The sequence below is a fragment of the Thamnophis elegans genome, chromosome 12 (assembly GCF_009769535.1).
Source record: "Thamnophis elegans isolate rThaEle1 chromosome 12, rThaEle1.pri, whole genome shotgun sequence".
Lineage (NCBI taxonomy): Eukaryota > Metazoa > Chordata > Lepidosauria > Squamata > Colubridae > Thamnophis > Thamnophis elegans.
Window position 1 is genome coordinate 2,199,824 of NC_045552.1, and position 21,756 is coordinate 2,221,579.

The 21,756-nt window shown below is 48.4% G+C and overlaps 1 protein-coding gene and 1 long non-coding RNA gene across 4 annotated transcripts in view; one reads left to right on the plus strand and one right to left on the minus strand.

The window, feature by feature from the left end:
• LOC116515356 (SPARC-related modular calcium-binding protein 1-like) overlaps positions 1–21,756 on the plus strand; it is a 29,948-nt gene that overhangs the window by 3,197 nt on the left and 4,995 nt on the right. The window contains exons 2-6 of one of the 3 annotated variants that reach the window (XM_032227343.1): positions 12,140–12,341; positions 12,717–12,829; positions 14,561–14,660; positions 16,559–16,609; positions 19,990–20,103. In XM_032227343.1, coding sequence (XP_032083234.1) covers positions 12,140–12,341; positions 12,717–12,829; positions 14,561–14,660; positions 16,559–16,609; positions 19,990–20,103 — 580 coding nt within the window. The remainder of the gene's footprint in view (positions 1–12,139; positions 12,342–12,716; positions 12,830–14,560; positions 14,661–16,558; positions 16,610–19,989; positions 20,104–21,756) is intronic. The other 2 variants (XM_032227344.1, XM_032227345.1) reach the window with 2 other exon arrangements.
• Positions 20,179–21,751, minus strand: LOC116515373. The gene is made up of 2 exons (XR_004256242.1): positions 20,834–21,751; positions 20,179–20,556 (listed from the first exon to the last, which is right to left on the minus strand). It is a non-coding gene; the product is annotated as an uncharacterized LOC116515373 (long non-coding RNA).

Here is a 21,756-nt window from a genome sequence, read left to right on the forward strand (position 1 = left end):
GTGGGAGCTAATTTTAACCCGCTCTTGGGGGAGGCTGAGTCTGTTCGGAGTGAGGTCATCTCTTCTGGGGGCCTGTGACTAAGTTCACCGGCTAGAAACGCAACCGAGCAACCACCACCTGTGAGGTCTTCTCCTAGGTGGGGACCAAGCAGAAGAATGTGCCCATTTGTTGGCCAAGGGTGGGCTGCCTAGGGAGATTCTCAAGTCATCCAGGTCATTGTTGTCCCAAAGATGCTTTTTCTTCCCCAAGAGGCAACTGGGCTTTCGGGTTTTTCTTTGAAGAGGTTTCACTTCTCATCCGAGAAGCTTCTTCCGCTCTGATTGAAGGATTCCATTCCCAGTCAAGAGTTGAAGAAGCTTCTCGGAGGCTCCAGTCACCTCCTCCTCCTCTCCACAAATCCCACTCCCTTCTAGATAGCTGACGATGCTATCTAGTTGGGTAGTGAAATGTTTGCAAGGAAAATAACCCATCTTAGAGAGCACCCACAGTCGTTCTCCTCCCCCTCCACTTCCTCCTCTTCCCCAGTCCATAAGCCCCACTCCCTTCTAGATAGCTGATGGTGGTACCTAGTTGGGTAGTGAAATGTCTGCAAGGAAACCACCAAGTTCATAGAGCATCAAGTACCCCATAGTCATCCTTGTCTTCTTCTTCCTCCTCCTCCTCTTCCTCCTCCTCCTCCTCCTCCTCCTCCTCCTCCCTCCTCTCCACAAATCCCACTCCCTTCTAGATAGCTGATGATGGTACCTAGTTGGGTAGTGAAATGTCTGCAAGGAAACCACCAAGCTCATAGAGCATCAAGTACCCCATAGTCATCCTTGTCTTCTTCTTCCTCCTCCTCCTCCTCCTCCTCCTCCTCCTCCTCCTCCTCTTCCTCCTCCTCCTCCTCCTCCTCCTCCTCCTCCCTCCTCTCCACAAATCCCACTCCCTTCTAGATAGCTGATGATGGTACCTAGTTGGGTAGTGAAATGTTTGCAAGGAAAATAACCCATCTTAGAGAGCACCCACAATCGTTCTCCTCCCCCTCCGTTTCCTCCTCTTCCCCAGTCCATAAGCCCCACTCCCTTCTAGATAGCTGATGATGGTACCTAGTTGGGTAGTGAAATGTCTGCAAGGAAACCACCAAGCTCATAGAGCATCAAGTACCCCATAGTCATCCTTGTCTTCTTTCTCCTCCTCCTCCTCCTCCTCCTCCTCCTCCTCCCCCTCCCCTTCCTCCTCCTCCCCAGTCCATAAGCCCCACTCCCTTCCAGATAGCTGATGATGGTACCTAGTTGGGTAGTGAAATGTCTGCAAGGAAACCACCAAGCTCAGAGAGCATCAAGTACCCCATAGTCATCCTTGTCTTCTTTCTCCTCCTCCTCCTCCTCCTCTCCACAAATCCCACTCCCTTCTAGATAGCTGATGATGCTATCTAGTTGGGTAGTGAAATGTTTGCAAGGAAAATAACCCATCTTAGAGAGCACCCACAATCGTTCTCCTCCCCCTCCCCTTCCTCCTCCTCCCCAGTCCACAAACCCCACTCTCTTCTAGATAGCTGATGATGGTACCTAGATGGGTAGTGAAACATCTGCAAGAAAACCACCCCATAGTCGTCCTCCTCCTTCTCTTGGCCCCCCTCCTTGCCTCCCGCCCCTGTCAAATAAGGCCCCGTTCATAAGCCAAGGGTGCTTGTCATCTGGGGGTGGGGGTGGGGGGGTGAGCACGGAGTGCAGCCGCCCTACAATGCAGCTTTGAATCTGGCAAAGGGGAGAGCGTTTCTGCAAAGTTTCTCTTGCCTGTTTGCTGGAGGCTCTAACAAATCCTGCCAGCTGACAGCTGAAAGAGCCGTGTGTGCTCTGGCACGGCTGTGCACGGGCCACCGAAACCACAAAGGCTTGGCCACTCCGAAGCCCAGATGCCAAAGCAGCGGGGAGAAAGAGAGAGAGAGAGCAGAGCTAAACTGTTTGCAGAAAGGGAAGAGTGGGTTTTTTTTGCACCTTCCATTTCATCCCCAGGGGGGTAGTCCTCGACTTACGACCACAATTCCTCCCCCCCCACTCCTCAAATTTAAGTGGCCGAGTGAGACATTGGTTAAGTGAGTTTTTGCTCCGTTTTGCAACATTTCTTGCCACGGTTGTTAAAGGAATGTGGCTTCCCCAATGATTTTGCGCGTTGCAAAAGGGGATCATGTGATCGTACGACAACCGTCATAAATATGAGTCAGTTGCCGAGCGTCTGAATTTTGATCGAGTGACCACAGGTCGTAAGTGTGGAAAAAAAGTCGTTAAGTCCCTTTTTTCAGTGCCTTTGAATGGCCACTAAATGGAAGGAAGACAACAGGCTAAAGATCTTGAACCCCGGAAACTTCCCGAAGGAATTGATGGCAGCTGGAGAGTTAATCAAGGGGGAAGGGCCACACAGCTGGATTGGTCCACATCTGGGCCAGCATTCAAAACCTTTCCAAATGAGAGCGGTGTCCCCAAAGAACATGGACTTAATTTTTTTTAAAAAGATTTTTATTAACAAACATGTAAAATACACACACACAAAAATTAGACGTTCGCCACATTTATACAATACAGTATGAACAGGATAATAGCAATCATCGATCGATACCGCTCACCTTATATTATTTCCCCTTCTATTGTATTTCATTTGGATTTCACCCTTCTTAAGCCTCTTATTTTACTCATAGCTATTGTTTTTTGAGTTTCGTTATATTCCTTCATTGATTTTTGTTTCTTTCCTCCATCCACCTATACCATTTATCCCATATCTGGTAGAATTCTGATTCTTCCTTTCCCTGGATTTCTTTAGTTAGTTTATCCATTTCGGCCCAGTCCATAATCTTTCTTATTATTTCATCATGGATTTTAAATATGATAGATTAGCTGTATGGATGATGTTCCGTAGTAGGGTCGGGAAATGTCTACAAGAAAACAGCTCAGCTCAGAGAACACTAAGGACCACAGTTCTCCTCCTCCTTCTCCTCACCACTCCATGAACCCCACTCCCTTGTAGTCTGATGATTCTACCTAGTTGGGTAGTGAAACGTTTGCAAGGAAAATAACCCATCGTAAAGAGCACCAAAATAACCCATTGTAAAGAGCACCAAGGACCTCATAGTCGTCGTGGTCCTCCTCCTCCTCCTCCTCCTCCTCCTCCTCCTCCTCCTCCTCTCCACAAATCCCACTCCCTTCTGGATAGCTGATGATGTTACCTAGTTGGGTAGTGAAACGTTTGCAAGGAAAATAACCCACCATAAAGAGCACCAAGGACCCCATAATCATCCTCGTCTTCTTCTTCCTCCTCCTCCTCTCCACAAATCCCACTCCTTTCTAGATAGCTGATGATGCTATCTAGTTGGCTAGTGAAATGTTTGCAAGGAAAATAACCCATCTTAGAGAGCACCCACAGTCGCTCTCCTCCTCTTCCTCCTCCTCCCCAGTCCACAAACCCCACTCCCTTCTAGATAGCTGATGATATTACCTAGTTGGGTAGTGAAACGTCTTCAAGAAAACAATCAAGCTCAGAGAGATCCCCCCAAGGGATCCTTAGATTTTATAGATCTTAGCTGAGCAGGTAAAGCAGGGCTGTCCAAACCTGGGAACTTTAAGACTTGTGGACTTCAACTCCCAGAATTCCCCAGCCAGCCATGGGAACTTTAAGACCTGGGAATTTTAAGACTTGTGGACTTCAACTCCCAGAATTCCCCAGCCAGCCATGGGAACTTTAAGACCTGGGAATTTTAAGACTTGTGGACTTCAACTCTTAAAGAGTTGAAGTCCACAAGTCTTAAAGTTCCCAGGTTTGGGCACCCCTGATGTAAAGACTGGCTAAATTTGGGCAAGGAAGTAGATAAGGACAGCATTGGGCGGGGGGGAGGGAGTTCATTTGGGAGCATCAGGCTGACCCAGCATACTTTCCTCAATCTACAAGTGGCACCTTCAAAGCGTTTTTTTCCCTTTGAAATTAACACACCTCTGTTCCTGGCATCTCCCAGCTACGGGAGCTAAGAAGAAAGGCCCAGTTTCCAATATTTATTCCAACCCAGTGCCCCCCAAGACTGAAGGCCGGGATTGTTTACAACGAATGCAGCCTCTCTTTTCCCTCGGAGTTGCTTCTTAACCCAGCCGTATTGGCTGACGGGCATTTGGGTTGCCTGCAGCCAGTAGCACACCCAGATGCCCACACCTGTCCAGGGGTGGGCAACCAGGTTTGTTGATCCTGGCTAAGCTTCAGGGCACGTCTGTTCGGTCCCCGATGTCTCGGCGGGAGAAGGCACGCTTCGGACAAGCTAAATACACCCCACGGGCTGGGCTTTCTGGACTCCACACCACCACCACCACGAGGCACGTCTCCCCTTGGCAAGACTTGGAAAACAGGCTGCAAAATGCAAATGGGGAGAATTTGGATCCGAAGCCGTCCGTCTCTCTTGAATTTGTTTTTTTTTTTTTTTTTAAAGCATTGATCCGATGAAGTGGTGGCTTTTAGGAAGGTGGAAAGCTACTTTAGACAACAAAGGTCCATTTAGAAGCCCCTTGATTGATGTGGAGAGGAGCTGATTCCTGACAGAGGTTTCCCCAGCCGTTCCTCGGGGAGCCATTGTGGTATTTTTAAAAAAAACATGTTTATTTATTTGCACGCAAAGCACATAATCGGCCAACAAGCCATTACCCGTCCCTAAATCCACTTCTTAGTGAGTTGGAAGATTCCTGCATGGAAGTAGAGAGGGGCTTGGACAGGTACTCCTTGGTTTAGTGACCACTCGAAGTTACAACAGCCCTGGGAACTGTGACTTGTGACCGTTTTCACACTTGCAGCATCTCTACCGTCCCAGGATCAGAATTCAGGCGCTTGAACAACTGACTCATATTTATGACGGTCACAGTGTCCTGGGTGTCATGTGATCCCCTTTCACGCCCTTCTGGCGAGCAAAGTCAACGAGGAAGCCAGATTCACTTAACGACCGGGTGACTAACTTACTAACCGCAGAGATTCGCTTAACAACGGAAGGTCGTAAAACAGGGCAGGACTCACTTAACAAGCTTCTTGCTTCACAACAGAAATGTTGGGCTCAGTTGGGGTCGCAAGTTGAGGACTACCTGTAGACTGTCGAGAAAATGCTATCAACACCCCCCCCCCCCAAAGGACACAGAGACTATTCAATGAAACAATTTCTCATCGCTTTGCTGAATTTTCTCGCTGCAGGGAATCGGTTCTTCCTTCCCATGGGGTAGAGCAGGATCATCCAATCTTACCTACTTTTCTTGCGAAATTGAAGGAATTCTGTGTTTTCCTATATATTGTATTCTATTGATGAATTAAATAAGAGAAAATAACTTAGTTTAAAATTGATGGCTTGAGTCCATCCATCTTAAATCACGCTGGCTGGCTGGGGAATTCTGGGAGAGAAAATCCACCCGTCTTAAAGCATGATGACGTGGGAATTTGGGGAGAGGAGGTCCATCCATGTCAAAGCATCCTGGCTGAGGTATCCTGAGGACTGAAGTACACCTATGGTATCTTAAAACATGTCGGTTGGGGAATTCTGGGAGTTGAGGTCCGTCCATCTTAAAGTTTACCAGGTTAGCAATAGCAATAGCAGTCAGACTTATATACCGCTTCATAGGGGTTTCAGCCCTCTCTAAGTGGTTTACAGAGTCAGCATATCGCCCCCAACAACAATCCGGGTCCTCATTTCACCCACCTCGGAAGGACGGAAGGCTGAGTCAACCTTGAGCCTGGTGGGATTAGAACTGCCGAACTGCAGATAGCAGTCAGCTGAAGTGGCCTGCAGTGCTGCACCCTAACCACTGCGCCACCTCGGCTGAGGCTGAGGAAAATGGCTTCAGAATTATTCTGCACCCCAAGAAGACTTCTCCTTCTCGCCCTCCCTGCTCTTTCCACTCCTTCCCCCTCTCCAAATCCCTAAAGACCCCCCCTCCCTAAAGACACACACACATCCCTGAGCATCGCCCAGCATCTTGGATGCTGACGGAGGACGCAGAATGGGAGGGGGGGGTTTGTAACGGGCAGACCTGCCTATCAAATTCTGTTGACGCAGCCCTCACTTTTTCCTGGCTGCAGCTCCTGCGGTTACGGGTAGCGTGCGAAGAGCCAAGGTAAGCTGTGAGGCACTTGGGCTGCTCACCACATACACACATATACACACACACACGCACACAGACACACAAAGAGACAGGGAATCTGTTCAGTCGGGAGGAGGCTATGTCTACGGCTGGCTTGTCAATCAAGGTTGAAGTGCTCAGAAGGCAGCTGCCTCTTTGCAGAGAGCGGCGTGCAACAGATGCACACACACACAAACACAGCACAAACACACACAAACACAGCACTCTACCTTTGGCATTGAGACCCCTAGGGTATATGCACCCCGAATCCCGACCTGTTTGTTGGGCCGAGAGGTTTAAGAGTCTTTCCCGCAAATCCAGATCTCAAACCACTTCACCTTCACCACTGAACTCCATCCTAAGTCACAGGGCAGGTGTCAGCACCTCTTCATTGAGTAATTAGGAAAGAAGACCACGAGACTCCATAGGTGGAAATCAAGTGTGCTTTTACTAATTATAAATGATTAGAAGCGTAGCAAAGCGAAGACTGATTATTTAGGCGCGAAAGCGATTGATATATAAAGGTCTCCAACCTTTAAGACTTGTGGACTTCAACTCCCAGCAACTCAACTCTGGGAGTTGAAGTCCACAAGTCTTTAAAGTTGCCAAGGTTGGAGACCCCTGTCGTTGTTGGTTGTGAAGTTGCGTCCGACCCATCGTGACCCCATGGACAACGTTCCTCCAGGCCTTCCTGTCATCTAGCATCCTCTGGAGCAGTGTTTCTCAACCTTGGTGACTTTAAGTCCTGTGGACTTCAACTCCCAGAATTCCCCCAGCCAGCTGGCTGGGGGAATTCTGGGAGTTGAAGTCCACAGGACGTAAAGTCACCAAGGTTGAGAAACACTGCTCTGGAGTATATTTAAGCTCACGCCAGCTGCTTCGGTGACTCCATCTCAGTGTGTAAAACACCTCTGGGTTTGTCCAGAAAGCACCCCTAGCGAATGCTCCCCCCCGCCCTATTTTTCGTCCTGGGAGACTTTGAGGGAGCCGTGAGATGTTAGACCCACCACTGTTCCTTTGGGGTGGGCTGCGTTCCAGGGGTCCGTCAATGTCAAATCCCAAAGAACGGCAGCCTTTTTCGCCTCCAGCCCGACCGACGTGCGCCCAGGAGCATCCAGCCTCCCCCCCCCAAAGTGTTCTGAGTTGTGTTTGGAACCGTTTTTGTGACCCACAACGTTTTCCAACTGCATCACCCACCAAAACAACCAGGCTGAATTATTAGATAAATTGTCGATTGCAAAATAAACAACTGTCCCCACCCGTAAGAGACTTTTTTTTTTCGTAATGTGCGCTAATATTTGTGTTGGGAGCCGGGGGAGATGCGATTTGGCATCCCGGCCGGGCTGTCCAGGAGTGCGTGTTGTGTATGTCAACGTTAAGTAGTGACTTTGCAGAGGGAAAAGGACACGTAAAATAAGGGACACGGTGTCGTCTTTCAGTCCTGGAGCGAAAAGGAAAAAATCGCACGGTGAGCCGACTTGAAGTCTGTTTCTGGATGAGGGACCCTCCCCGCCAATGGCTCAAAACCCCTCAGACGGATCAGTATGAATACATGGCACCTGAAAACCAGGTAGAGCTTTGATCCCACTGTTGGGGGTCCCCATCTTGACCACAAAAACGGGCACCCCTGAGAAGCTGCAATAAGCACGATGAATGCTGAGTTTATATTAGGGTGAGCCGGCTGGGAGACTTTAGGCCAATCACCAGGAGACAGAGAGTTCTAGTTTCAGTTCAACCAGGAAAGCCAGCTGAGTGACTTTGGGCCAATCACCAGGAGACAGAGAGTCCTAGTTCTACCTTAGGTATGAAAGCTGACTGGGTGACTTTGGTCCAAACTAAAATTCACTTTCCCCTAGTGATTGGCGCAAAGCCACCCAACTAGCTATCATGCCTAAGGCAGGACTAGAACTCCCAGCCTCCTGATGATTGGCTAAAATCACCCTATCTGACTTTCATGCCTAAGGCAGGACTAGAACTCCCAGCCTCCCGATGATTGGCTAAAGTCACCCTGTCTGACTTTCATGCCTAAGGCAGGACTAGAACTCCCAGCCTCCCGATGATTGGCTAAAATCACCCTATCTGACTTTCATGCCTAAGGCAGGACTACAACTCCCAGCCTCCTGATGATTGGCTAAAGTCACCCTGTCTGACTTTCATGCCTAAGGCAGGACTACAACTCCCAGCCTCCTGATGATTGGCTAAAATCACCCTATCTGACTTTCATGCCTAAGGCAGGACTACAACTCCCAGCCTCCCGATGATTGGCTAAAGTCACCCTGCCTGACTTTCATGCCTAAGGCAGGACTAGAACTCCCAGCCTCCCGATGATTGGCTAAAGTCACCCTGTCTGACTTTCATGCCTAAGGCAGGACTAGAACTCCCAGCCTCCCGATGATTGGCTAAAGTCACCCTGTCTGACTTTCATGCCTAAGGCAGGACTAGAACTCCCAGCCTCCCGATGATTGGCTAAAGTCACCCTGCCTGACTTTCATGCCTAAGGCAGGACTAGAACTCCCAGCCTCCCGATGATTGGCTAAAATCACCCTATCTGACTTTCATGCCTAAGGCAGGACTAGAACTCCCAGCCTCCTGGTGATTGGCTAAAGTCACCCTGTCTGACTTTCATGCCTAAGGCAGGACTAGAACTCCCAGCCTCCTGGTGATTGGCTAAAGTCACCCTGTCTGACTTTCATGCCTAAGGCAGGACTAGAACTCCCAGCCTCCCGATGATTGGCTAAAGTCACCCTGTCTGACTTTCATGCCTAAGGCAGGACTAGAACTCCCAGCCTCCCGATGATTGGCTAAAGTCACCCTGTCTGACTTTCATGCCTAAGGCAGGACTAGAACTCCCAGCCTCCCGATGATTGGCTAAAGTCACCCTGCCTGACTTTCATGCCTAAGGCAGGACTAGAACTCCCAGCCTCCTGGTGATTGGCTAAAGTCACCCTGTCTGACTTTCATGCCTAAGGCAGGACTAGAACTCCCAGCCGCCCGGTGATTGGCTAAAGTCACCCTGTCTGGCTTTCATGCCTAAGGCAGGACTAGAACTCCCAGCCTCCTGGTGATTGGCTAAAGTCACCCTGTCTGACTTTCATGCCTAAGGCAGGACTAGAACTCCCAGCCTCCCGGTGATTGGCTAAAGTCACCCTGTCTGACTTTCATGCCTAAGGCAGGACTAGAACTCCCAGCCTCCTGGTGATTGGCTAAAGTCACCCTGTCTGGCTTTCATGCCTAAGGCAGGACTAGAACTCCCAGCCTCCTGGTGATTGGCTAAAGTCACCCTGTCTGACTTTCATGCCTAAGGCAGGACTAGAACTCCCAGCCTCCTGGTGATTGGCTAAAGTCACCCTGTCTGACTTTCATGCCTAAGGCAGGACTAGAACTCTCAGCCGCCCGGTGATTGGCTAAAGTCACCCTGTCTGGCTTTCATGCCTAAGGCAGGACTAGAACTCCCAGCCTCCTGGTGATTGGCTAAAGTCACCCTGTCTGACTTTCATGCCTAAGGCAGGACTAGAACTCCCAGCCTCCTGGTGATTGGCTAAAGTCACCCTGTCTGACTTTCATGCCTAAGGCAGGACTAGAACTCCCAGCCTCCTGGTGATTGGCTAAAGTCACCCTGTCTGGCTTTCATGCCTAAGGCAGGACTAGAACTCCCAGCCTCCTGGTGATTGGCTAAAGTCACCCTGTCTGACTTTCATGCCTAAGGCAGGACTAGAACTCCCAGCCTCCTGGTGATTGGCTAAAGTCACCCTGTCTGGCTTTCATGCCTAAGGCAGGACTAGAACTCCCAGCCTCCTGGTGATTGGCTAAAGTCACCCTGTCTGGCTTTCATGCCTAAGGCAGGACTAGAACTCCCAGCCTCCTGGTGATTGGCTAAAGTCACCCTGTCTGACTTTCATGCCTAAGGCAGGACTAGAACTCCCAGCCTCCTGATGATTGGCTAAAGTCACCCTGCCTACTTTCATGCCTAAGGCAGGACTAGAACTCCCAGCCTCCTGGTGATTGGCTAAAGTCACCCTGTCTGGCTTTCATGCCTAAGGCAGGACTAGAACTCCCAGCCTCCTGGTGATTGGCTAAAGTCACCCTGTCTGGCTTTCATGCCTAAGGCAGGACTAGAACTCCCATCTCCTGGTGATTGGTCCACCACCCATCTCCCCACATATCCAGAAGAGCCCTATAATTTTCCCGGTCTGAATGCGCAGATAATTTATTACTGTAAAGTCCCGATTGTCCTTGAGAATGATTTAATGGTTGATATTGGGGGCTCAGAAGGACCGAAGTCTTGAAAGACCCTTTACAGAAGCAGTGCCCTCCCCCCTCCAACTGAGATGTGGGAGACTCTTGGGGGGGGGGAGTTTGTGTCTACACAGTCCAGGAAGGGCTGTCCGAATTCGAGACCTGGCTCTCCTCGAAGACACAGGAGGTCCTGTCAAGATTGATGGGTGACCTCATGTCTGCATGATGAGGGCAACATTCAAAGACCCCTTTTATAGAACAAAGCTGCGTTTCTCAAACTTGGGCCACTTGAAGCCTTGGGGGTGGCTGGGTGGGCGGGGGACTTCAACTCCCAGAATTCCCCAGCCCCGGCTGTCATGTCGAAAGATTAATCCAACAGGTGCCTGAAAACGCAACCCAGGAGAATTCAGCTGGCGAAGCCTTCGGCTTGGCATGTTTTCTAAGCTAGCCCTGCTTTGAAACCTAGATTTAACCATGGTTAATTGCTGGCGGGCTGTGGGACTGCCTATCCTGGATGGTGCAGACCCCAGGTGGACCCTCAATAGATAGAATAGAATATAGAATATAGAGAGCATAGAATATGGAGCATAGCATAGAGAAAATATAGAGTAGAATAGAGAATAGAATAAAAAATGGAATGGAATAGAATAGAATATAGAATATAGAATATAGAATATAGAATATAGAATATAGAATATAGAATATAGAATATAGAATATAGAATATAGAATATAGAATATAGAATATAGAATATAGAGAGCATAGAATATTGAGCATAGCATAGAGAATATATAGAGTAGAATAGAGAATAGAATAAAAATGGAATAGAATAGAATAGAATAGAATAGAATATAAAGAGCATAGAATATGGAGCATAGCATAGAGAAAATATAGAGTAGAATAGAGAATAGAATAAAAAATTGAATGGAATGGAATAGAATATAAAATATAGAATATAGAGAGCATAGAATATGGAGTGTAGCATAGAGAAAATATAGAATAGAATAGAGAATAGAATAAAAAATGGAATGGAATAGAATAGAATATAGAATATAAAGAGCATAGAATATGGAACATATGGAGCATAGCATAGAGAAAATGTAAAGTAGAATAGAGAATAGAATAAAAAATGGAATGGAATGGAATATAGAATATAAAGAGCATAGAATATAGGGAGCATAGAATATGGAGCATAGCATAGAGAAAATATAGAGTAGAATAGAGAATAGAATAAAAAATGGAATAGAATATAGAATATAGAGAGCATAGAATATAGAGAGCATAGAATATGGAGCATAGCATAGAATATGGAGCATAGCATAGAATATGGAGCATAGCATAGAATATGGAGCATAGCATAGAGAAAATATACAGTAGAATAGAGAATAGAATAAAAAATGGAATAGAATAGAATAGAATTCTTTATTGGCCAAGTGTGATTGGACACACAAGGAATTTGTCTTTGGAGTAGATGTTCTCAGTGTACATAAAAGACAAGATACATTCGTCAAGAATCGTAAGAGGCAACACTTAATGGTAGTCATAAGGTACAAATAAGCAATCAGGAAACATTATCAATACAAATCGTAAGGATACAAGCAACGAAGGTACAGTCCTGCAGTCATAAGTGGGAGGAGATGGGTGATAGGAACGATGAGAAGACTAATAGCAATAGTAATGCAGCCTTAAGTGAATAGTTGGACGGTGGGGAGGGAATTATTTGTCTAGCAGAGGGATGGCATTCAGGAAAAAGCTGTCCTTGTGTCATCAGGCACCTCTGCCTGTTTTGCAGTTCCTCATCTCAGAGGGTGGCCAGGAGCGGCTGCCATGCCCGGCCGAGTGCCCCCCGCATGAACACGGCCGCCCCCTGTGCGCCTCTGACGGGAAGTTTTACCTGTCGCCCTGCGCCTTCCAGGAAGCCAGGTGTGAACGTCCAAACCTCCAGGTGTGGCCCCGCTTCCGCTGCCGAGGAGCTGCCCAGCAGGATAACAACAGTAAGGATACCAAGAGTGAGGGGGGGGGGGAATCGGTGTGTGGGGGGGGAAGATGGCAGGGAGGTGCCCCTGGGTCAAGGGGGGACGGACGTGGGAGACAATTTTGGGGAGGAAGGGTGGCTTTCCCCAGGTGGACGTAGCTGTGAAATTGGCAGCTGCAGTGAGGATTGATTGATGAGCAAATTGCTTATTGATATTCAACTTACGACTGCAGACCTTCAAGGGACTGGGGCTGTAACTGTGAAACCGGACAGTGGTGTGAATTAATTGTTGATAAGTAGGAGTTGACGTCCACCCTCTAAAAGTCGCCAAGGTTCAGCAACTCCGCTTCGATGTCCGATCTTGACTTGTGTCTTCCTCCCATTTCTTCCACAGGTGCCAATTTGACTCGGTGCCAAGAAGACCGAGCGGCTGCCCTCGCCAAATCCCGGCGCCAGAGCCACGCCCTGTACGTGCCCGAATGTAGTGAGAATGGCGCCTTCCTGGAGGTGAAGCTCTTTCTACGTCTTCCTTACGGCACCGGGCGAACTTCCCCTTGTGCCCGATCTTGAGTCGCTCTCGAGAGCAAGACGGGCAGCAAATGCATCTAATCTATACAGTATATATAAAAATGGCGCTCTGTGTGTGTGTGTGTGTGTGTGTGTGTGTGTGTGTGTGTGTTTCAGCATAACTCTGGAACGCCTCCAGCAATTTCAAATAAACTTGGTACAGAGATTATTTACTCTCTGGAAACAAATACTATGGGAGGGTAAGACCTAACACCTCTCAGGGTGTGTGTTCTGTTAAGATGCAGCCTGTTGTGCCTTCAAATGGCTTCTACTGTACTGCCGTAAAATGGCTTCTGCTGTACAGCGCAGCAGAGTTGCCATGGTAACAGCTTCACAGTATTCCCCCTGGTAAAGGAGGGAAATTCAACATTAGAAACTACGTATGGTCCAGACATTTAGAAATTATCTTCGGTCCGGACATTTCCCCCCTATAAATGAATACTTGGGCAAAGCGGGAGTAGCAGCTACTCAATACATAAATATTCTACGGCAGGGGTGTCAAACTCAAATTTGCCGAGGGCCGCATCAGGGCCGTGATTGACCTTGGGAGGGGGCGTGGCTGACGGTGGGTGTGGCCAGCTTGACGCCACTCCCCAAACTGCTGGCATGTTTTCCCTTCGCCCTGGATAGACCAGGTGGAAGCCATGCTGGTCCCTTACATTTCCCAGGATGGCCCCATGGGCTGGATCCAGCCCACAGGCCTTGTGTTTGACACCCCGGTTCCTTCGGAGCTCAGGGTGAAGGGCAGACAAATGGGGTGCCTGAAATGACATTGTCCCTCTACCCTCAAGCTCCGGGCTTTGGAGGGTGTGGTTGTAGACCCCAAATTCTTTGACTTACAACCACCATCGAGCCCCAAATGTCTGTTGTGAGAGATTTGTTAAGTGAGTTTGCTCTCGTTTACGACCTTTCCTGCCACGGTCGTTAAGCGAATCACTGCAGTTCTCAAACTAGTGACACGGTTGTTCAGTGAATCTGGCTCCCTCCCCCTCCCAATTGACTTGGCTTGTCAGAAGGGCGTAAAAGGGGATCACGTGACCCCAGGACACTGCAACCGTCATAAATCTGAGTCAGTTGCCAACTGCCTGAATTCTGACCATGGGGACGCTGCCATGGTCATAGAGTGTGAAAAACGGCCCTGTCATCTTTTTTTTGTTGCCAATGTAACTTTGAACAGTCACTAAATGAATTGCCATAAGGCGAGGATTACCAGCAGATGAGACTATAAGGATGCCGCAATGGCCGTGTGTCACAAGTCACGTTTTAATGGCCATTGTAACTTTACTGGCCGGATGCTCCTCCTGTCACCAATGCGGAGTTATATTCGGCGGAGAGATTCTCCACATACCCAGACAGGGAGAAATATCTGCCGCTACCTGGGATCGAACTAGCAGCCTCCTGATTGTGAGGCAAGAGCTCCACCTCCAGGCCACTGCATCGCCAGGAGAAAATAATTGATGATTGTTTTAAATGTATTAATTAATAAATTTAATAATAAATAATTTATTAATGCGTTAATCAATATCCAAAGTGAGCTATGACACACGGCCATTGCAGCATCCTTATAGTCACCAGCAGTCTCTAAATGAATGGTCATAAGTCGAGGACTTACCTGTATCTCTTTCCTGGGCGCATCCCCTCACCCCTTCTCTCCCTCTCCTCTCTGCCCAGGTCCAGTGCCATAAACAAACCGGCTATTGCTGGTGCTCCACCCCGGAAGGCAAGCCCATCGCGGGAACTTCTGCCCTGAACCAAGCGCCCAATTGCACAGGTGAGGCCTTCCTGCCCTTCTCTCACCTCCAGCCAGGCTCCTGGGGGGCTGATTTGGGTGGGGGGGTGTGGAGAAACTACTGCAATGCGCTCTACATGGGGCAGCCCTTGAAGAGTATTCGGAGACTTCAACTCGTCCAGAATGCAGCCGTGAGAGCGATTGTGGGTGCACCTCGGTACACCCACGTTACACCGATCCTCCGCGAGCTGCACTGGTTACCGATCGGTCTCCGGATACGCTTCAAGGTGCTAGTCGTCACTTATAAAGCCCTTCATGGTATTGGACCTGGGTACTTGAGAGACCGCCTGCTGCCAATTACCTCCCACAGACCCATTAGATCTCACAGGGTTGGCCTCCTCCGGGTGCCATCTACCAGCCAATGCCACCTGGCTATTACCCGGGGGAGGGCCTTCTCTGTGGCAGCTCCGGCCCTTTGGAATGAACTCCAATGATTCGGACCCTCACCTCTCTCCAGGCCTTCCGAAAAGCCCTCAAAACCTGGCTTTGTCGGCAGGCCTGGGGGTGATGAGTTCCCTCCCCTCTCGACATGTATGGTTGTGCGACTGTTGTCGACTTTTATTATTTGTATTTTGTCTTTTTATGTTCCCCCTTTTTTTCCCCCTTGAATTGTTCGCCGCCCTGAGTCCTCCCGGAGAAGGGCGGCATACAAATAATACAATACAATACAATACAATAAAACAAGGGATTTAGCCAAGATTTATTTTCCTGGCTTGTGGGGGGGGGGGGGGGGGGGCTCGGCTGCTTTTCTGAACTGAAATAATGAATGCAGAGAAAACAATTTAAAAACCTTTTTTGGGGGTCTTTTGAATGACCCCCTTGCATTGGGGTGCAACTGAATCCTGTCGCCAATGCGGAGTTATATTCAGAGGAGAGATTCTCAACATGCCCAGAGAGAGAGAGAAATATCTGCCGCTAACAAGGATCGAACTAGCAGCCTCCTGATTGGGAGCTCCACCTCTAGGCCACTCCACCGCCCGGAGAAAATAATTGATGATTAAATATATTAATTAATAAATTTAATAATACATAATTTATGAATGCATTAATCAATATCCAAGCAAACTCCTGGGCGTCCTAACAAAAGATCCGTGGCACGAAAAACTGCGAAGCCCTTATCCGCGGAGACATAAGCGCGTCGCTAAAGCCGCGACGTCATCACCGTGCGTCATCACCGCCGCGACAACAGCGCGGCAACAGAAGGGTGCTTTAAAACGGCGCCGCGGCAGAAAGCCGATTTCCATTAAGGTAAGGGTTAGGATTAGGTTTAGGGGTTTGTTTTAGGGTTAGGGTTAGGGTTAGGGTTAGGTTTAGGGTTAGGGTTAGGGTTAGGGTTAGGGTTAGGGTTAGGGTTAGGGTTCGGTTTAGGGTTAGGGTTAGGGTTAGGGTTAGGGTTAGGTTTAGGGTTAGGGTTAGGGTTAGGGTTAGGTTTAGGGTTAGGTTTAGGGTTAGGGTTAGGGTTAGGTTAGGGTTAGGTTTAGGGTTAGGGTTAGGGTTAGGTTTAGGGTTAGGTTTAGGGTACTGAGTGCTTGGAAATGCGCGGATTTGCCCTCCGCGATTATGTCATCGCGGTAGGGTTGCGTTTTTCCTTAGTGCTTCGAATGGCGCGAATTAGTCTTCGCGCTTATGTCTCCGTGGATAAGGGCTTCGCGGATTTGTGGTGGAACCCAAAAGATCAACTAGAAATCTAGATTAGATTTAAGAGCGGCATTTTTTTCAAACCTGGCAACTATAAGGCAGATGGACTCCAACTCCCAGAATTCCCCCAGCCCAGCGCACATTGCCGGAAGTGCCGATCACAACAGTGCTTATAAATCGGGGACTGTCTGTAAACCTTGGTTAGTAACCCTTCTGTTTCTTTTGCTTCCGCCCCAAACCAGGAATGGATTCGGCGGGAACCTCGTGGCAAGATGCCCATTCTTCCAAGCGAGGTAAGTCGCCCTCTGCTTGCTCTGGCGCCCGGCGACTGTGCATGGTGTGCCTAACTTGGTTGGTGATTTAACCTGCATTGACTGAGGTTCAAACTAACCCGGTTTAGCGTGTCGTGGGGATGTAGCCTCTAGAGCAGGGTGTCTCAGCCTTAGCCACTTTAAGACGGGTGGACTGCGAGTCCCAGAATTCTTAGCCAGGTTCAGGAATTCTGGGACTTGAAGTCCACCCACCTTAAAAATGGAGGAGGAATTCTGGGACTTGAAGTCCACCCACCTAAAAGTAGAGGAGGAATTCTGGGACTTGAAGTCCACCCACCTAAATAACGGATAAGGAATTCTGGGACTTGAAATCCACCCACCTAAAAATGGAGAAGGAATTCTGGGACTTGAAGTCCACCCACCTAAATATAGAGAAGGAATTCTGGGACTTGAAGTCCACCCACCTAAAAATGGATAAGGAATTCTGGGACTTGAAGTCCACCCACCTAAAAATGGATGAGGAATTCTGGGACTTGAAGTCCACCCACCTAAAAATGAATAAGGAATTCTGGGACTTGACATCAACCCATATAAAAACGGATAAGGAATTCTGGGACTTGAAGTCCACCCACCTAAAAACGGATAAGGAATTCTGGGACTTGAAATCCACCCACCTAAAAATGGAGGAGGAATTCTGGGACTTAAAGTCCACCCACCTAAAAAACAGATAAGGAATTCTGGGACTTGAAGTCCACCCCCTAAAAAACGGATAAGGAATTCTGGGACTTGAAGTCCACCCACCTAAAAACGGATAAGGAATTCTGGGACTTGAAGTCCACCCACCTAAAAACGGATAAGGAATTCTGGGACTTGAAGTCCACCCACCTAAAAACGGATAAGGAATTCTGGGACTTGAAGTCCACCCCCTAAAAAACGGATAAGGAATTCTGGGACTTGAAGTCCACCCACCTAAAAACGGATAAGGAATTCTGGGACTTGAAGTCCACCCACCTAAAAAACAGATAAGGAATTCTGGGACTTGAAGTCCACCCCCTAAAAAACGGATAAGGAATTCTGGGACTTGAAGTCCACCCACCTAAAAACGGATAAGGAATTCTGGGACTTGAAGTCCACCCACCTAAAAACGGATAAGGAATTCTGGGACTTGAAGTCCACCCACCTAAAAACGGATAAGGAATTCTGGGACTTGAAGTCCACCCACCTAAAAATGGAGAAGGAATTCTGGGACTTGAAGCCCACCCACCTAAATATGGAGAAGGAATTCTGGGACTTGAAGTCCACCCACCTAAAAAACGGATAAGGAATTCTGGGACTTGAAGTCCACCCACCTAAAAATGGAGGAGGAATTCTGGGACTTGAAGTCCACCCACCTAAAAATGGAGGAGGAATTCTGGGACTTGAAGTCCACCCACCTAAAAATGGATAAGGAATTCTGGGACTTGAAGTCCACCCCCTAAAAAACGGATAAGGAATTCTAGGACTTGAAGTCCACCCACCTAAAAATGGAGGAGGAACTCTGGGACTTGAAGTCCACCCACCTAAAAATGGAGGAGGAATTCTGGGACTTGAAGTCCACCCACCTAAATATGGATAAGGAATTCTGGGACTTGAGTCCACCCACCTTAAAAATGGAGGAGGAATTCTGGGACTTGAAGTCCACCCCCTAAAAAACGGAGAAGGAATTCTGGGACTTGAAGTCCACCCACCTAAAAATGGAGGAGGAATTCTGGGACTTGAAGTCCACCCACCTAAAAAACGGATAAGGAATTCTGGGACTTGAAATCCACCCACCTAAAAACGGATAAGGAATTCTGGGACTTGAAGTCCACCCACCTAAAAATGGAGAAGGAATTCTGGGACTTGAAGTCCACCCACCTAAAAAGGAATAAGGAATTCTGGGACTTGAAGTCCACCCACCTAAATATGGATAAGGAATTCTGGGACTTGAAGTCCACCCACCCAAAAGTAGAGAAGGAATTCTGGGACTTGAAGTCCACCCACCTAAGAAACGGATAAGGAATTCTGGGACTTGAAATCCACCCACCTAAAAACGGATAAGGAATTCTGGGACTTGAAGTCCACCCACCTTAAAAATGGAGAAGGAATTCTGGGACTTGAAGTCCACCCACCTAAAAACGGATAAGGAATTCTGGGACTTGAAGTCCACCCACCTAAAAATGGAGAAGGAATTCTGGGACTTGAAGTCCACCCACCTAAAAAGGAATAAGGAATTCTGGGACTTGAAGTCCACCCACCTAAATATGGATAAGGAATTCTGGGACTTGAAGTCCACCCACCCAAAAGTAGAGAAGGAATTCTGGGACTTGAAGTCCACCCACCTAAAAAACGGATAAGGAATTCTGGGACTTGAAATCCACCCACCTAAAAACGGATAAGGAATTCTGGGACTTGAAGTCCACCCACCTTAAAATGGAGAAGGAATTCTGGGACTTGAAGTCCACCCACCTAAAAACGGATAAGGAATTCTGGGACTTGAAGTCCACCCACCTAAAAAGGAATAAGGAATTCTGGGACTTGAAGTCCACCCACCTAAAAACGGATAAGGAATTCTGGGACTTGAAATCCACCCACCTAAAAACGGATAAGGAATTCTGGGACTTGAAGTCCACCCACCTTAAAAATGGAGAAGGAATTCTGGGACTTGAAGTCCAACCCACCTAAAAACGGATAAGGAATTCTGGGACTTGAAGTCCACCCACCTAAAAAGGAATAAGGAATTCTGGGACTTGAAGTCCACCCACCTAAAAACGGATAAGGAATTCTGGGACTTGAAATCCACCCACCTAAAAACGGATAAGGAATTCTGGGACTTGAAGTCCACCCACCTTAAAAATGGAGAAGGAATTCTGGGACTTGAAGTCCACCCCCTAAAAACGGATAAGGAATTCTGGGACTTGAAATCCACCCATCGAAAAGCTGCCCAGGTTGAGAAATGCCAATTTACAGCTACCTTACAGAAAGGGGCCTTTTGGAGAAAAACGGAAGTCGTTTTCTGCATTCCTCCCTTTAATGCCTTTGGGGGGGGGGGTGTTACTTAGCAGGCAGAAGTTCAACTGATTGAGCTTCTTCTGTCGTAGGAAAGCCCTACCCCTGTCGGGTTTCGGGTTGGTCCCCTCCCTCAGTTTGCGTCCAATGTAGAACCCCGATGAGCCTTCGGCATCGACTTGAGTCACCCGCTGTAGCTCTAAAAATCAGGGGTCTTCAAACGTGGCCACTTGAAGACGTGTGGACTTCAACTCCCAGAATTCTCCAGCCAGCTCTGCTGGCTGGAGAATTCTGGGAGTTGAAGTCCACACGTCTTCAAGTGGCCACGTTTGAAGACCCCTGCTCTAAATTCTCTCCCTCTTTGGACAGAGAAGATGACATTAAACCCTCTGTAATAGCTGCCTTCCACCTCTTTTCCTCCCTGAACGCAGAAGAAGGTGTCGCCCCCCAGCCTACTCAGCCAAGCCCCGTGCCCCGCAGGCAGCCAGGTAGGTTGAACCCTTCCTTCTCCCCCACTGGTCCTTACCACCCAGGCCACCGCCCTAGGTTTTGGGGTGGGGGTAGGGGGGATGAGCTGCTCGGACTTGCTAGAATTGGACGGTTGTGTTGCACGGGTGTGTTTGCAGTGCTAGGCAACAATTGCACAATGCATGCATGAAATGGAGACACCGAATGTGGACTTTTATACCATGGCTGAGTCACCCTATTCTCTTCCTTCCTTCCTTCCTTCCTTCCTTCCTTCCTTCCTTCCTTCCTTCCTTCCTTCCTTCCTTCCTTCCTTCCTTCACTTTTATACCATGCCTGAATCACCTATTCCCTTCCTTCCTTCCTTCTTTCCTTCCTTCCTTCTTTCCTTCCTTCCTTCCTTCTTTCTTTCCTTCCTTTCTTCCTTCCTTCCTTCCTTCCTTCCTTCCTTCACTTTTATACCATGCCTGAATCACCTATTCCCTTCCTTCCTTCCTTCTTTCCTTCTTTCCTTCCTTCCTTCCTTCCTTTCTTCCTTCCTTCCTTCCTTCCTTCACTTTTATACCATGCCTGAATCACCTATTCCCTTCCTTCCTTCCTTCCTTCTTTCCTTCCTTTCTTTCTTCCTTCCTTCCTTCCTTCCTTCCTTCACTTTTATGCCATGCCTGAATCACCTATTCCCTTCCTTCCTTCCTTCTTTCCTTCCTTCCTTCCTTCCCTCCTTCCTTCACTTTTATACCATGCCTGAATCACCTATTCCCTTCCTTCCTTCCTTCTTTCCTTCCTTCCTTCCTTCCTTCACTTTTATACCATGCCTGAATCACCTATTCCCTTCCTTCCTTCTTTCCTTCCTTCCTTCCTTCACTTTTATACCATGCCTGAATCACCTATTCCCTTCCTTCCTTCCTTCCTTCTTTCCTTCTTTCCTTCCTTCCTTCCTTCACTTTTATACCATGCCTGAATCACCTATTCCCTTCCTTCCTTCCCTCCCTCCCTCTTTCTTTTCTTTCTTCTTTCTTTCTCACTCGCTCTTCCTTTCCCCCCCTCTCTCTCCTCCACCTTCACTATTTTTATCAAGAAACTAACAAACATATCTAATACTCCTTCCTCCCTATTCTTGACACAACAACAGTGAGGTGGGCTGGGCTGCAAAAGAGAAGGACTTGTCTGAAAGTTATTCAGCCGGCTTTCAGGCTTAAGCCGGGACTAGAACTCCCAGTCTCCTGGCGATTGGCCCAAAGTCACCCAGTTGGCTTTCGGGCCTAAGGCAGGACTAGAACTCACTGTCTCACACCAGCGATGAATCTAAATATACATGAAAATGAATGTAAAGCAGTGGCAGTCAGCTGAGCGGGCAACTCAGCTGTGTGGGTGGTGGCACAGCTGCCCTTAGTTGGGGTGGGGCACCCTGCCCTATGTTGCGAGAGGCGGCTCTCTCCATGTGGAAGCCTGGCAGGATTAAAGATCCTTTGGGTGTGGCAGGATGGGCCGGGGGCGAGTGTGGGGCAGGAGAAAAACCAGAAGGGCCATTGAGCCCCCAAAGAGTTGGGTGGGATAAGAGGGGTTTCCAGATGCCACGTTATTGCTCTAACCCCCCACCTCTGCTTCTGTTTCCTGCCAATTACTCTGCCTCCCTGCCCCCCATCATGGATCCCTCGCTGCTCCTCCGTAACCCA